We start from the raw sequence: 12,876 nt of genomic DNA, 5'->3' as shown, positions 1-12,876 counted from the left end.
CGGTGCTTGCCACCTTGCTTGAGGGGGAAAGGAACTCCCTGAGTTGAGTGTCATGTCCTAATAAATCGTGACAAGGCTCAGACACTCCTCAGTGGGCTAGCCAGTGCCTCCCTCTCCCGGTTCATCCGGGACTCTAGGTGTTCAGTATGGGCGTCAGATACCGCCCTACATGGGTGAACTGCCTCACCTGGTGCTTGAAAGAAGAGGGCCTTTGGCCTCAGGGTTCCAGTCTGGGGGCACCTGTCGTCCTGGGGCGAGATGACAATTTGACCCTCCTGGCACCTCCCCACCCCTCCTTGGCGCCGAATGAACAAAGGCCACCGGCTTCAGGGCACCGGCCCAGGGGTGTCCCGCCATCTGGTGCGAGCATTAATTTGATTTAGGGAAACAATCTTTGATTACATTTACTGCTAGAGTATGAATGCAAATCTTCTCTGCCTGGGACTACAGATGGATCTTTTGTATATGCCATATTTGTACGCAGGTGATTCTTTTAGTGAAGGAACATTTTAATTTCTTAAAATATTCATAAATGCTAATTTAGTGGAAGAATCTAATTTTCTCAGGCAAACACTTCTTGCTTCGATACATTTTTTTGCACCTGTAAATTTACCCTGATGTGAATGCCAGGCAATATAGCAATGCATGGTTTCTGCAATGCAGGCTCTGCTATTTGATTCTTGGGAGAATGGCATGAAAACATGTGTGTATGATTGTTACACGCGTGCACTGTGTGTTTTTCTAAAAGAAGCCACAACATTGCCGGCTGGAAGCAAAGGACTGCAAGAGGGGGCAAAATAAGAAACAGCCTTTTCCTGCAATGCACTCTGTCTCTGCAACAAGTCACCAACTCAGGGAAGACTGCCACCCACCATCCAACACTTCAGGAAGGACCAAAGAGATCCTCCTCTTCGGAGAACATTGTGCCAATGTCTAATCCCATATTTCTCCCCCTCGGCAGGTTCCCACCCTCCCCTGCCGACCCGGCACATCTCAGCTCCTCTGAAACATACCCCTGTACTCCACTTGTAAACTCAAGGTGTGTGGCACTCAATTGCTTCCCAGCTCGGTCCCCTCTTTATTACTCTCATACATAAAACACCTTGCATGGGTGTAAGTAAAGGCAACCTTTGAGGGTGCTTATGTCTACACATACATTGTGCACAACCATCTGTTGTGCATTAGCGTGTGTGCGCACACATCTGTTGATGTGGCGTGCATCTCCCTCTGTCTTTGCGTGCGGCTTTGGATGGATTGCACTGCATGTGTGTGCTGCATGCCTGCCTTTGGTCGACGCTCTCGTCCCTTACTGACTGCTGAGTCTACCTGTGCTTCTGCTGCTGCTGCAGCAGCTGCCACGGCAAGACCGATGCGCAGCAAAGAGTTAACGTTTTACTACCAGCCACGGAAAGGCACTCGGCACTCGCCCCAGCCTCGTATTCCTTTTTACACCTGATTCGCTCTCCGCTGTTCTCACTTCAAAGCAGATCCTCTGACCTGAAGAGATTAGAGGCATGAACGACGCGGCGCGCGGCCCATGCTTTCCAAGGCGGGGGAGATTTGTCTCCAAAATAGGACGCTAAGCCCCTCAGCCTTGCCCTTATTTACCTAGTCAGCACGACGCAGTGTCCCGGGGGGGCTTAGCCGGCTCGGGGGGGGGGGGGGGGGGGAATCAATAGGGACCCAGGAGCTGAAGTGGCAGCCGCGGAAAATGTGGGAGTCTGGCCCATTGAAGGCAGCCGTTGCTAATAAAGGCCTGTGGGACCCAGGTTTCCTCCGTTTCCATGGCAGTTATTAGGTACCAAAGAAATTGAATTGTCTCCCACAATGCTCTCGGGGGAGGAGAGGGGGCTGCATCGGTGACAGAGCACAGTACTTATGACTTGCAGTATCGCAGCTTTCGGAGAATGAGCAACTCTCCGGGTTTTAAATGTGTTTTTTTTTTCTTCCGCGTGAGACCCGCTTTACTTTTTGATGAAGGATTCTGGCGTGATGTGCAGGACCCCGAAACGCCGTTTGCCCTTCCAATTAAGCGCCGAGATTGACACGGACGGGATATGAACAATTGCACAGGTGGGCTGCCCGGGGGGAGTGAAGACATAAGGCGTCCAATCCGGACGGGTCACCTGCAGCCGCGCCGTCATGCCCCTCCAGCAGATCTCCGTAGTGCCTGCCCGCGAGACTTCCAGTAATGGCAGAAGTTCCACGGGGAAGATTAAAGAGAAGAACAAGGACGTGGAGGTAAGAGCGAGGCTGTCTTTCGTTAAACTGCAACGGCTCCAGCATGTATTCAGCCGGGCTGGCTGCCTTGCGAAGGGTGTGGGATGTGGGGCTGTGTGTCAGCTGCACACATGCACGCAGCGTGTGGTGGCAGGTTGCAAATGATCTTAGCAGACAGCCAGGAATAGCAACCAAGAGCTAATCGCTTGTGTAGGGTCATTATTCCAAGGGGCTCTTTCACAGTGCATGGAGCGTTGGTGTCAGTGTGACGACACCCGTTGTGCACGGGGATGCACACAGCCGGCTTTGCCTGTGTTTACGACTGAGGCTGGCTGACAAAGTAAAGTACACGCAGTCTGGCTTGCTTGTGTTTTGCGTTTTCCCTTTCCAGGCTCTGTTATAAGAAGACATTTCCAGCACTTTTGCAAGAATATAGCATTACAAAACCTCACTGGACCAATAACAACAGCAGTGATCCTGTTGGTGTCATGATGTCCCCTTAAATAGCTTACTGTGCGCTCCAGTACTGGAGGGAGTGTGAGCAGCCGGAGCTCCCCACAGCCCTCAACTCTCCCTTTTCTTTTTTAAGCAACAACTGTATTTCAAACTGACCTACTTGAGCTGTGACCAAGAATTAATGAACTGAATTTGGTCAAAACATCTTGTGCCATGGGTGCAAGGCTGACTGATGGTGCGGGGGGGGGCTATTGTGGGGGGGTGAGATCACCTCCTGCAATATGGGGCTATTATCAGCCTTTGCAGACTGCCTGGAATACACTGAGCATTGAATGGAAAGGTGACTGTGCCCGAAAAGGATGTTGCATGATGCACTGTTTGACAGTTGCTCTTGGCGACAGGACACACAGTGTGCACAGGGCTTGTAGCGACAAGGGGGTACCGGGAGGGTGGGTAGTGGGAGGGGTGTGAAAGCGGGATTGTTAACAGGTCTTCCTGGAGGTGGCATTCCACTGGAGTGTGCGCTGTGTGACATGTACCACTGACATAATGTATTTTGTGCAGCCTTCTCTACTGACCTGGGTTTTAACACATCTTTGGAAGTCACGAGGCTAGAACGCTTCGTGGCGTAAAGAACAAACCGTGTTTTTCATCCATTTCCTTTGCAAATGGACTTGTGATGGAATGAGTGACATTTAAGCATGTTGGCTCGGAAAGCGCCTATGCGAAACATTACAGCGGTGGCCATACATTTCTAAAGATAGACCCTGGTGTCATCAGGTATAATGGCGGGCAATTTCAGGATTCCTTGAAAGAATTGAACAGCGGTCTTTCCAGACGTGGCTGCTCTGTCAATAGAATATCCGGGGGATAACATGCCAAGAAACGTGTCGTATCCAACTCGAATTTACTTTCAGACTTCAAACTCAAACTTAGTTTCAGATTTATGATCATTTTTTTGTACATGTGTTGCTTCTAATATTGATGAAACTGTGAAATTAAATGTCTCGCGCTGGGCTTGCTTTCACAGCAAGATGCGGGCAGTTCTGGATCGCAGCGTTGACTCGGTACTCATCATTGGAACTTTGTACAGGCCTCTGATTGCATATTCACAAGAGATTGGACATCCTCTGCCAGATACTTCGATTCAGCCCAGAGGAGTTGCACGTGGTGACAGTATACCAGGGGCGAATTTCATGCCTGTCTTAGCTGTCAACAGGGTACACATGGTGCATGACGCGATTCACGTGGAAAGGGGCATGGGTTCAAAAACGTGTTTCCTCCTACTCCTGCCATACTATTGTACTGTATCGGGGTGTCCACTTGATGTAGAGAGCCCAGTTTTTTCACATCTAGGTGTGTGCTATGTATATACACCGATGCTTTAATTAGGGAGGTTGCTGTAACAAGGGTGCGGTGAAACACTTGCTCCCAATCGTATAATAGCCGTATGATTTTCTGGATGAAACAGTTAACCTGTCCTGCAATATGACTTCTATCTTGCCCCTGCACCCTAGATGGCCATAGAAATGTTTCAATCGTATTAGCAAATGATAGCAAATGCCCGTCATCAGGACACATATATTAAAGTGTGTGGGTGCACGGGTGTGTTTCTCAATATCACACTATTAAATGCAATATACTTGACTACAACAGTGTATTACTATTCTGTATTCACAGAGTCTGAAAATGCTCATGAATTGTCGTGATAGTACACTGATCTAATCAGAGGCATTATTTGGTATATGCAAGGTTTATATTTGGAAATCTACCGTTCAGGCTAAACACCTTATTAGAACATCTTGACTCCAGGTCTCCCGCAGCTGTTCTCATTCTCCTTGATCTCAACTTTGCTTTTGAAATGGTTAACCATTCCATCCTCATAAAATGACCCCGTAACACCCTCGGCATCACTGACCGGGCACTGGATTGGCTGACCTCTTTTCTCACAAATCGCCCTTCACAGTTGCAATTGGGCCCTTTCTCTCCCACCACGCCACTCTCTAGCTTTGGTGTCACCCATGGCTCAATCCTATCTCCTTGGATCTTGAATATCTATCTTGATCTATCCAGGGGACGGCCGAAAGACTCTGGTAGTATGCAGAGGTAAATTAATTGGTCATCAATCATAGTAAAACTGAAGTACTTCTGTAGACTGCTGGTAAAGTAGCACACCCATCCATGCATATAGGTATCCTTGAAATTAACTACAGGCTCTCCTATAAATGTCTTGGAGTAGAGTTTGATAAAAGGGGGAACTATATACTTTACATGCAGGCAGGAAAAGTTAAAGGATCCCAATTAACGGCTTTGATATGCAGGTTCACGCAAAACCAGAGTGGCTATTCGATATGGGGCGCACAACAACTTTATTTACAATGCTTTGTACCTATGGTCACCTATGGCCTAGAATCTTTGATCGATATGAATTTAGATTGGCTTCAACTTTTCGAGGAGAAATTTTGGAGATGCATACTGGGCCTTCCACAATGTATACCTGTGGCAATCTTGAGGCTTGAGTTAGGGATTCTCTCCCTTAAATCTGTGGTATTACCTAAGAGAGCGGAGCTATATATTAAGATCAAGAATAATCTGTCTAATCCTTTATTGAGGTGTGTTAAAGAAGATATGGGAGTCACAAAGAAATCCAAAATGGAGAGAGACATGGCAATTTTGAGTGATGCAAGTGGGTGGTCCCCGCGATGGGGCCAAGATAATCAAAATATGCTTGATCAGTTACAGAAGTCCATAGCTCTACGGGACTGGCAGAGTAATTATGTGCACTTGGCCACCTTAAAAAGCTATACCTTTGTGTCCTATGTCCTCTATACCTTTAAAAGGAGTCAATAGTATCTTAATCTGTGCCCCTCCCCAGCGCTGAGACGTTTTATTCTGTTAATGCGTATTAACCACCTCCCTACATTAGCGACCCGATCACAGGGTTATGCTTCTCCAGAACCTTTAAGAAATTGTAGACTATTGTAGACTATGGGCCTCATTACGAGGTTGGAGGTAGCCATGGCACTATTAGCACCATGGCTGCCTCCAAACTCGTTCCGACTGCGCCCTGGTGAATGGAGCAATTACTGGTCCATTCCAAGGTTGGCGGGACGGGTAATTCCCCATTCACCAGGGCCATTCCCCATTCCCATTTGAGCCCCCATAGGGCTCAATGGGGAAGGCGCTAATAACGGTAACGCAAATTGCGGTACCGTTATTAGCTCCAGAGTCCCTTTGCTGGTCCCGTCCTTAACACCTGGAAAAACCAGGCGTTAAGGGAGGACCCACAAAGGGAACTCGTAGTAGGCGGTAAGGGATTACCGGCACCGGTGCCCTTACCGGTGCCGGTAATCCCTTACCGCCCACCTCGTAATGAGGCCCTATGTGGTGACTCGTCCATAATTGAACAGGCAAGGCATGTGTTAACTTTATGCCCTAGGATGATTAATCATTATAATAAGCATCTCAGGACTTACGTGCACAAGTCTGATCATATGGGGTCTATTGAGTTTTGGTATTATTGTATCAACACACTTAACCCGAAGCTACATATCGCATTGTTTAGCATAAGGTCTATTGCATAAAAACAAATGTGCACTTCAGGGTAGTAGGAGGAATTCTCAGCCTCTGGCTCTTTGAAAAGAGTTAATTACTTGGCAAATTCTGAAACTTTTAATTTGAAATTCTTAGGATGGTGTGTAAGTCTGAATGATGACATTTTAATAGAATGTATCTAAGTTTTTAGAGAAGGACGGTGAACAACAACTAGAGCTCTAGGAGTTAAACCGGGACTAATGGGACATCACCCCCTGGGCGATTTGTCTATCAGATGTAAAGTGCTTTATCTCTTTTCTGTCCTGTGTATGGTCTTATTATCAATAATTAGTATATTATTAGTTATATATGAAATTTGAAATGTATATGAAAGGATTATTATTTGGTTGACTAATTGATTGCTGTTTGCTGTAACAAATATTTGTATTCATGAGAATGTGTTATTAAATGTGTAAAGTTGAATTTTGTAAAACTGTATCACAGAATAATGTAAATATCTATCTTGTCCCTCTTGCTCACCCAATTGCCTCCTTCTTTCGTCGTTTCCGATGACACACAGCTTTCCTTCAAAACTTTCCTCGACCACCTCCTCTAGCTCTTCTCTGATCCCTGACTGTCTGTCCACCATTAAGGCATGGTGTGCACCTAACGATCTCTGCCTAAATGCCAGTAAGATAGAGATCCTTCTGATTGGGACACCTGCATCCTCTTTTCAATCCTACCCTCTGGCCACCCTCTTTGGGCCCTCTACCCCCACCATCTTGTGAGGTCAAAAACCTTGGAGTCATCTTCGATTTCACACTTTCCTTCATCCCTCACATCATGGACCTCACCAGGGAGTCCCACTTCCAGCTCAGCCTTCTCAGCGGCATTCTTCCTTTCCTCACCTTCCCCCCAGAAGCTCAATGGGCTTCATTCTGAGTCAGGCGGTACCCCTGCCGGTTCTACCGGTGGATTGTGTCCAGATTCCGAATAATTTACCAGTGCCTGGCCTCCCAGTAACACTGGCTCATTACGAGTCGGGCAGCCGGGAAGTCAGGCACTGGTATATATGTTGATTCCCATTCCCATAGAGTCCCATAGGACACGGAAGCACCAGCACCATTGCTAAAGGTGCCAGTGATTCTGTGAGCAGTCTGCCTACCATGGCCGGCAGAGTCAGACCTGTTGGGCACAGTGGCTCCAGCAGGCAGACTCATAGATTGCTGTTCCAGAAACAAGGGCGCCGGTGAGGTTACTGGCACCCTTTTTTCCAGAACGGCAAACATAAAATGAGGCCCAATGTCTCCAGAACACTGGTCCTCTCCAGACTGGCCTATGGCAACAGCTTCTTTCTCAGTCCCCCCTTTCCTCCCTATGCCCCCTCCAGCTAATCCAGAATAGGCCCCAGGAACGTATCTCTCCAGCCCTAAAATCTCTCCACTGGCTCCCGGTGGCTGCAAGGATCACATTCAAAACCATCTGCATCATCCACAAGACCTTCTAGGGCCTGTGGCCACACTATTTCCAACTTTCCCCCCTAAATACTCCCCTGCTCAAGCCCTACGCTCCTCTAACTCCAACTCTTTGACTGTTAAACGCTTCTCCAAGTAGCGTTTAACAGTCAAAGAGTCAAGATCTTTCTGCTCGGCTGGTGCCTTCTTCTGGAAAAGCCTCCCTGCCCTCTCAGACATGAGTAGGACAAGTTCCAGAAGCTGCTCAAAACTCTGCTCTTCTCTACCACTTTCCCTTTGCTACTAATCACCTCACTTCCACTGTGACTGGTGGCCTGATCCTCATGAATCTCACAGGATTCCAGGCCCTTCTCCCCAGTCAATACTGGCACCCGCCCACCCCCTCACTGCACTGCCCTTGCAGGCCCCTGCTTAGAGGCTCCACATGCCACCCGTGGGAGCCGCCTGCACTTGCACTTAGCCTGAGGTTCTCCTCCTTGGCTCCCCTTAGCACTTCCCTCCCGGGCCCCCCACCAGCACTTGCCCACTCCTCTGCTCCCCCTCCCTATCTCCTGCACTTCTCCTCACTGCATTTGCATGTCTGAATGCCACAAGGCCTAGTAGGATTATGGATTATGACATTATTGTACTGTTTTGCCATTGTTATTTCTCCCCTGATCCCCTCCCATTTAGCCTTGTGGTGCGTTGGAACACTATTCATTTGTATAAGCCCCTAACACATGCTCAATAAAATAAAATAAATAAACATACATGCGTGACTGGCAGGAAATAAAGGGCCTGTGATTGACTGAATTAAGGATATCAAAGAAGTGGCCTTTGAAATGTCATTTGTAATATGTACATAAATCCGTTGTACTATGGGGAGGCGCGGAGGAGCAGAAAGACATTCATCATTGCAACATGGCGTGCGATGAGCAGGGAACACATGTAGGTGTGAGCCTATTCATTGTCTGGGAGTCTGCAATCTGCTCAACATCTGACAATTTGCCTGCTCGGAGAGCATATGTTTGTAAGTGTGAAATGTAGCTAATGTTTCGAAATGTTCAAAGGTGGTCAGTTTTGATTTTTTGAAAGAATTCGCAGGAGAAGTGCTGGCATGATTTCAGTCTCTCTTTAGCTATTGCCCAACATTGATAGCGATTGATGTGGGATGCTGCTGCTTCGTAAACATAGCACAATACCCCTGGCTGGGAAGTTGGTGGGGACACCAGGCTCCCAGATGAAGCCATCTTCACAAGTCTAGTAATCGTGCACCCATGCACTCTATAGACTAGCCAACTGTCGTCAAGGTATTGTTCAAAGCGAACACATGCGCTTAGGTGGAGCCTAGCATGCCCAGTCGCCTCTTCACATACGTGCATGTAAAGCCAGAGAGATATGTCACATGAACAGGTAAAGCCTCAGGCTTTCCGGTTCTCTGTCACATACCAGGTGCAGTCTCGCATTCCTGGGAACCTTCACCATAGGCCAGGAGACCTCTTGCCCTTTCACCCTCTGACCTAGCCACCCAGCCACCCCCTATCCTGGATCCCTTCTCCACCATTCCCGTTCGTTCACACTGTTCACCGTTTAAAGGAAGCATTGTTCAGTGATGTTGGCCACACATTGTGTTGTGAGCTTGAAGCCCTTATGCAGTACTTCAGACTACACCCCCTCCTCGTCTTTGAACTGCTCACTTAGCACCTCTCATGTGTTCTGTGCTCTGCATTTCTGGGCAGTCCTGGCTTTTCCATTCAAAGCCAGCCATGCACCAGGACGCAAACTTGTCCCGGGTGCCAATGAAAAAGAGAGCCCCATCATTATTTATTGTGTTACTTTTCCGGGCAGACTGTTTGTGTACTAACCAAGGGGGAGTTCTGCTCAAACCTGTTGTAACTTGTGTATTTTACAGCATGTTTGGTTGGTGACATTGGTTAACTCATCAGACTGGCTCAAATAACTCTCCCAGACTAGAATGTTGGGCTGGCTCATTGGACATTGGCCATTGTCATCTAGGCCAGCCCAGGCCTGACCATGACACTCTGTGGCCAGTAGTCTGAGGACGTCTCCCAGCGTGCAGCGCGTGCTCCTGGCCTGGCAGTGGGTGGTCGGCTACTTGATCACTGCCTCAGCTGCTTCTATGCCAAGTTGCATGAATTGCATCCGTGCACTTCATGAAATTATGTGTGAAAATGTGCAAGTGGCACACAGTTGCAAAGTTTATTCTTAGGCGCTATACAAATATTAAGTAGCATATGTCATATTGTTCGGATGAATGGTGCAGTTGAAAATCATAAAAGCTTCCCTTTGTTTCCTCCTCAAACCGCCTTAAACAAAAATAAATTATTCTAACGTACTCTTTCCACAGCGAGGTCTGTGCAGAACATTATTCCTGCGAATGATTTCTGAAATGATTTCAACACATGTTTCCCAATTAGTTCGAGGTAAAAGATGACTGAGATAGACAAACCTGCCATTCACCGGCTGGAGCGTATACCACTTCCTGTTTCTCTCTTGTGGCTGGTCGGGTAATTCTCACCACGGCCCCAGATCCATCAGTTGTCCTGCTATGTTTGCCTTTGATTTTTTAATGGTAATAAAATGGTTACTTTTGTTGAAGGAGAATGGACAGTTTTTTTAATGTTATCTTTGCCATACAAACATACATGTTTCTGGGTGCGTGTATTTAGCCAGGACATTTCAGCAAAGAGTGTGTGAGCATCTCTTTCTCAGAACATCCATGTCTGTGCTGAAGTTTGGCTACAATGACGAATAGCCAAAGATGCCATTGTATGAAAATAGTGAGAGAGTCAAAACACTTCGCTGTTGGCGGTCTGTAGCCCCTTAGCTTAATACAGTGGTCTTCAAGCATTTTTGGCCTGGCCACCTCCCTGAGCAAAATGTGGGCAGGGCGGGCGGCCCCAAAAATGGCAAATGGACAGTAATTGCAACTGGCTATGAAATATCGCGTGCCATCACTGCACCCCAGTATAGTTCTTGGGCTCTCCCACCTGCTCCCATCACAGTCGCTGGGCTCCCTCATCCCACCCCTAACCCAGTCCCTGAGATCTCCCCAGCAAAGACCCTGGGCTCTCTCTGCCCTGCTCCCACCAATGTCCCTGGGCTCCCCCCACCCTACTCCCACCACTATGTCATGTCCTCCCCCTTCCTGCTCCCACCACAGTCCCTGGGCTTACCCCACCCCACTCCCAGCCCAGTCCAGGGTCAGTGGCAGCTGGTGAACATTTTAAGTGGAGGGGCATACTTATTTCTCCCAGATATGCCACAGCAACTGGGTGTAGTGAGGCAGCCCGAGCCATTCGTAGGGGATTCGGGGGGAAGGGGAGTTCTCACCCCAGGAAATCTTATAAACTAAAGGATTAAAATGTTCAATTTTAGAACATACTTAAAAAAAAATATTGGGTAAAAAGTTTGCAGTTAGCTCTCGGGGGGCTAGGTGGCAGGAATTGTATTTTCTACTGGACATCTATGATAAATGTCCAGTAAAAAGATATCATCCCTGTCCCCTGGGCCTCATGGCAACTAACACACACACACAATCAAAGTTAATATGTGAGTATAGAAGGCACTGGGAGGCCCAGGGGGAAAGCATGGTATTTTTTTTTACTGGACATCTATGAAAGATGTCCAGTAACAATATACCATCCCTGTCCCCTGGGCTCCAGAGCACCTCAGAAGGAGAGCTGATTTTGACAGGTGGGTAGGGAGATTGTGCAACAAAGGCATTTTTAAAATGTCTTTGTTGTACACCCCCCACTCGCCAAAATCAGCGCCACGGACCAACACAAACAGACACATTCACAATGCAAGCTCTCGATCATTAACACGAGCATCCATCATCAGACACTCACTCATAGCACAAGTATACACGCATCCATACACATAAATAAATAGAAAATAAATGAACATAACATACCTCTGCCCCGGTCCTGAAGTTTCCTCCCCAGCACCCAGCAAAAGCTTCCTGGTTCCTGCACATGCTTGCGGGCTCTGAGTCTGGGTGTTGAAACACCCTTGTCCAGCCTGCCCTTTCTGTAGTGCGAGGAGGGGCAGGACCTCCCCCTCGCACATACAGACACGAAGTTCCCCAGACAGAATTTCCAATGAGCTATGCAAGGCTGGCGAAGCAAAGCGCACCGAGTCTTGCATGGCTCATTGAGCATGTGCCGCTGGGAACTAACTGTCAAAGGGAAACAGTATTTCCCTTCGGCAGTTCAGCGAGCCCAGAAGCACTTCCTCCGCTGGAAAAAGCAGCTGAGGAAGCACTCAGTGTTTCACTGGCCTGGCTCTTTGGCATGTCCATAACATAATGGGTGAGGGTGCCACTGGGTCAATGCCACACCTGCACAGGGCACCCCAGCCTTGCTTTCTTTCCACACAAAAAAAGAAAACATTTAAAAAAAAACGTTTTATTCTGGGCCCCACTGGGGGGCACGGCCCACAGTTTTAATACCCCTGCCTTAGTCTGAGGTAGTCTTAGTTTTCTAGGCAAGGATATGATTTCAATTCACAATAAATAAAAAAGGTAAGGTAGTTATCGACCTTTACATAGTGAATAAAGAAGCACTTTACTTTCACTGAATGCTGTCCTCTCAGAGCTCCCACTGACATTCTCTGCCTACAGAGAATTCAATGCAATTTCTCCAGGAAGACCTTGCAAGCCCTGCTGTATTCCATTTTGGATTGAGATATGTTAAGAACACAACATGCATCTTTAATGTCTACTATCAATGGAGCCTATTCTTGAGGGGACTGTGTGTTGTACTTTAAATGCCCCGAGTCCCTTTGTTGGATGGGATGTGGACCGAGATTAAAAGTACCATGTTTTAATCCAGAAATTTACGGTAAATGCCAGTTTGACCATAAACAGGTTTTTTTGGATATTCACTTAATTTCCTTGGTTATGCAATTTTATCTGAAAATTAGAACTTTCATTTTAGCCACTTGATTAGTTGTTTAAAAGAACACTCACAGTTCACTATGATGAGCAACATGACATGAGATTTACAACATTCCATTTTTCATTGTAAACCTTTATATTGTGCAAACCACACATGTTAAATTCAGAGTGCTTTCCTTTGAATGGGGCATCATCTATAATGCACTGCGCCAAATCCGATTTGATCAGTTAGTCATATTAGAAACCGGATGAACCGTGTTTGTCGCTTTAGATTTTTCATGAAATTTGTCA

At 47.2% G+C, this 12,876-nt stretch overlaps 1 protein-coding gene across 2 annotated transcripts in view; it reads left to right on the top strand.

Annotated features, from left to right (window-relative positions):
- The first annotated feature begins 1,677 nt into the window (after positions 1 to 1,677).
- Positions 1,678 to 12,876, top strand: part of MARCHF1 (membrane associated ring-CH-type finger 1) — a 1,944,794-nt gene continuing 1,933,595 nt past the window's right edge. For both annotated transcript variants that reach the window (XM_069631376.1, XM_069631375.1), the window contains exon 1: positions 1,678 to 2,241. In XM_069631376.1, the coding sequence (XP_069487477.1) occupies positions 2,143 to 2,241 (99 nt within the window). In that variant the 5' untranslated portion in view covers positions 1,678 to 2,142. The remainder of the gene's footprint in view (positions 2,242 to 12,876) is intronic.

The sequence above is a fragment of the Ambystoma mexicanum genome, chromosome 6q (genome assembly GCF_040938575.1).
Source record: "Ambystoma mexicanum isolate Mex_15411 chromosome 6q, UKY_AmexF1_1, whole genome shotgun sequence".
In the NCBI taxonomy this organism is placed as follows: domain Eukaryota; kingdom Metazoa; phylum Chordata; class Amphibia; order Caudata; family Ambystomatidae; genus Ambystoma; species Ambystoma mexicanum.
This window is presented reverse-complemented; position numbering and strand designations above follow the sequence as displayed.